We start from the raw sequence: 1,354 nt of genomic DNA, 5'->3' as shown, positions 1-1,354 counted from the left end.
GCTGAGTTTGTCCCGATTGCCATGTTAATTTTTAATTTGGTTTATCGTTGTGGTGTTGCAAATAGTTGTTTTCTTTCTTTCTGTTTCTCATATTACGTTAATTTGACTTATTGTTTATTCCATACATCTCGCTTTCCATACACCCCTGCTCCTGTCGGAGCGACTCGTCCAACAGTCCTCGATGTTCCTGAGCGCGCTCAAGCGCTGCGCTCACAGTTTCGCATTGCCGCTTTAATTGCATTCGCTTCGCTGTTAACTGTACTGTGAATTGTGAATAATCCCATTTGGATGTTTTATGTGTTTTGTTTGTTTGTTTATTAGGGATTTTTGTGAAAGGATTCGGTTTATGGTTGGGAACTAGGGTTTGTATTAAATGGGAAATAGATAGGGCAATTTAGATGTTTTATTTGTTAGGTGAAACGAGCTTTTGCTCGCGGCTTCGTACGCTTAAAATTCGGAGTAGTTTGATAGATGTAAATATACATATAAATCTTGAATATTTTTTTTTATTATTAAAAACCATCAAAATCCGTTGTACAGTTTTAAAGATCTAAGCATACATACATACATAGATACACAAGGCCAGACGCGGGAAGCGACTTTGCTTTATACTATGTAGTGAAGATGCGAATTAATTATATTAATTTTCCATCATAAATGTATATAATGGTATTTTTATTAAATAAACTTTCTAAACAATTATATTATCACATACCTACATATTGTGGTATAATTCTCTTACCATTTTCTAACTTCAGGCGTTCTATTTCCGTATTCAGAGAACGCGAAATGCGCAGTGCATTCATCGTTTTATGGTATTTCTGTTCATTTTCCGCATCCAACGATGGCATTGCAGACCTCTACAATATTCATTATCCATTCAGTAATTATTTCCACAAATTTTAAATAATATCATTATACATACCGTTACTACAATGTCGTTCTCTACTTCTTCCAAGTTTGATTTTAACAAACATATTTGCATCTGTTGTTCTTCGGGAGAAAACATTATAATGCTATTAATATTACGATTAAAATAACACAGAATTTAATTAATTAGTTAAATCTTTCAATTCTTTCGTGAGCTTTCACCCGCACTATTTTTTCAATTATGGAATAGATTTGGAATGTTGTTTGCTTTCATTCTTTTTTCAAATTATTTTTGGCCAGTATCTTAATAATTTTTTTTCAATAAAACTATTTTATAAAACAATAAAATGTGACATAATTAGTATATTTAATTTAAAATAATACAAACAATATTTTTTTTATTTGTATCGAACTAGGATGAAAAGGTAATTATAATATATTAATAAATAATAATGTATGTAGCATGAAAAAAAAGTTGTAGTAG

General features: G+C 30.7%; 1 protein-coding gene across 1 annotated transcript in view; it reads right to left on the bottom strand.

Moving 5' to 3' along the window:
* Positions 1-1,009, bottom strand: part of LOC119834092 — a 4,869-nt gene extending 3,860 nt beyond the window's left edge. Inside the window, exons 1-3 of the mRNA XM_038358377.1 lie at positions 926-1,009; positions 743-860; positions 142-261 (exon numbers count right to left, since the gene is read on the bottom strand). Of these exons, the coding sequence (XP_038214305.1) occupies positions 142-261; positions 743-860; positions 926-1,009 (322 nt within the window). The remainder of the gene's footprint in view (positions 1-141; positions 262-742; positions 861-925) is intronic.
* Positions 1,010-1,354: the final 345 nt, after the last annotated feature.

This window comes from Zerene cesonia, chromosome 18, assembly GCF_012273895.1.
Source record: "Zerene cesonia ecotype Mississippi chromosome 18, Zerene_cesonia_1.1, whole genome shotgun sequence".
In the NCBI taxonomy this organism is placed as follows: Eukaryota; Metazoa; Arthropoda; class Insecta; order Lepidoptera; family Pieridae; genus Zerene; species Zerene cesonia.
This window is presented reverse-complemented; position numbering and strand designations above follow the sequence as displayed.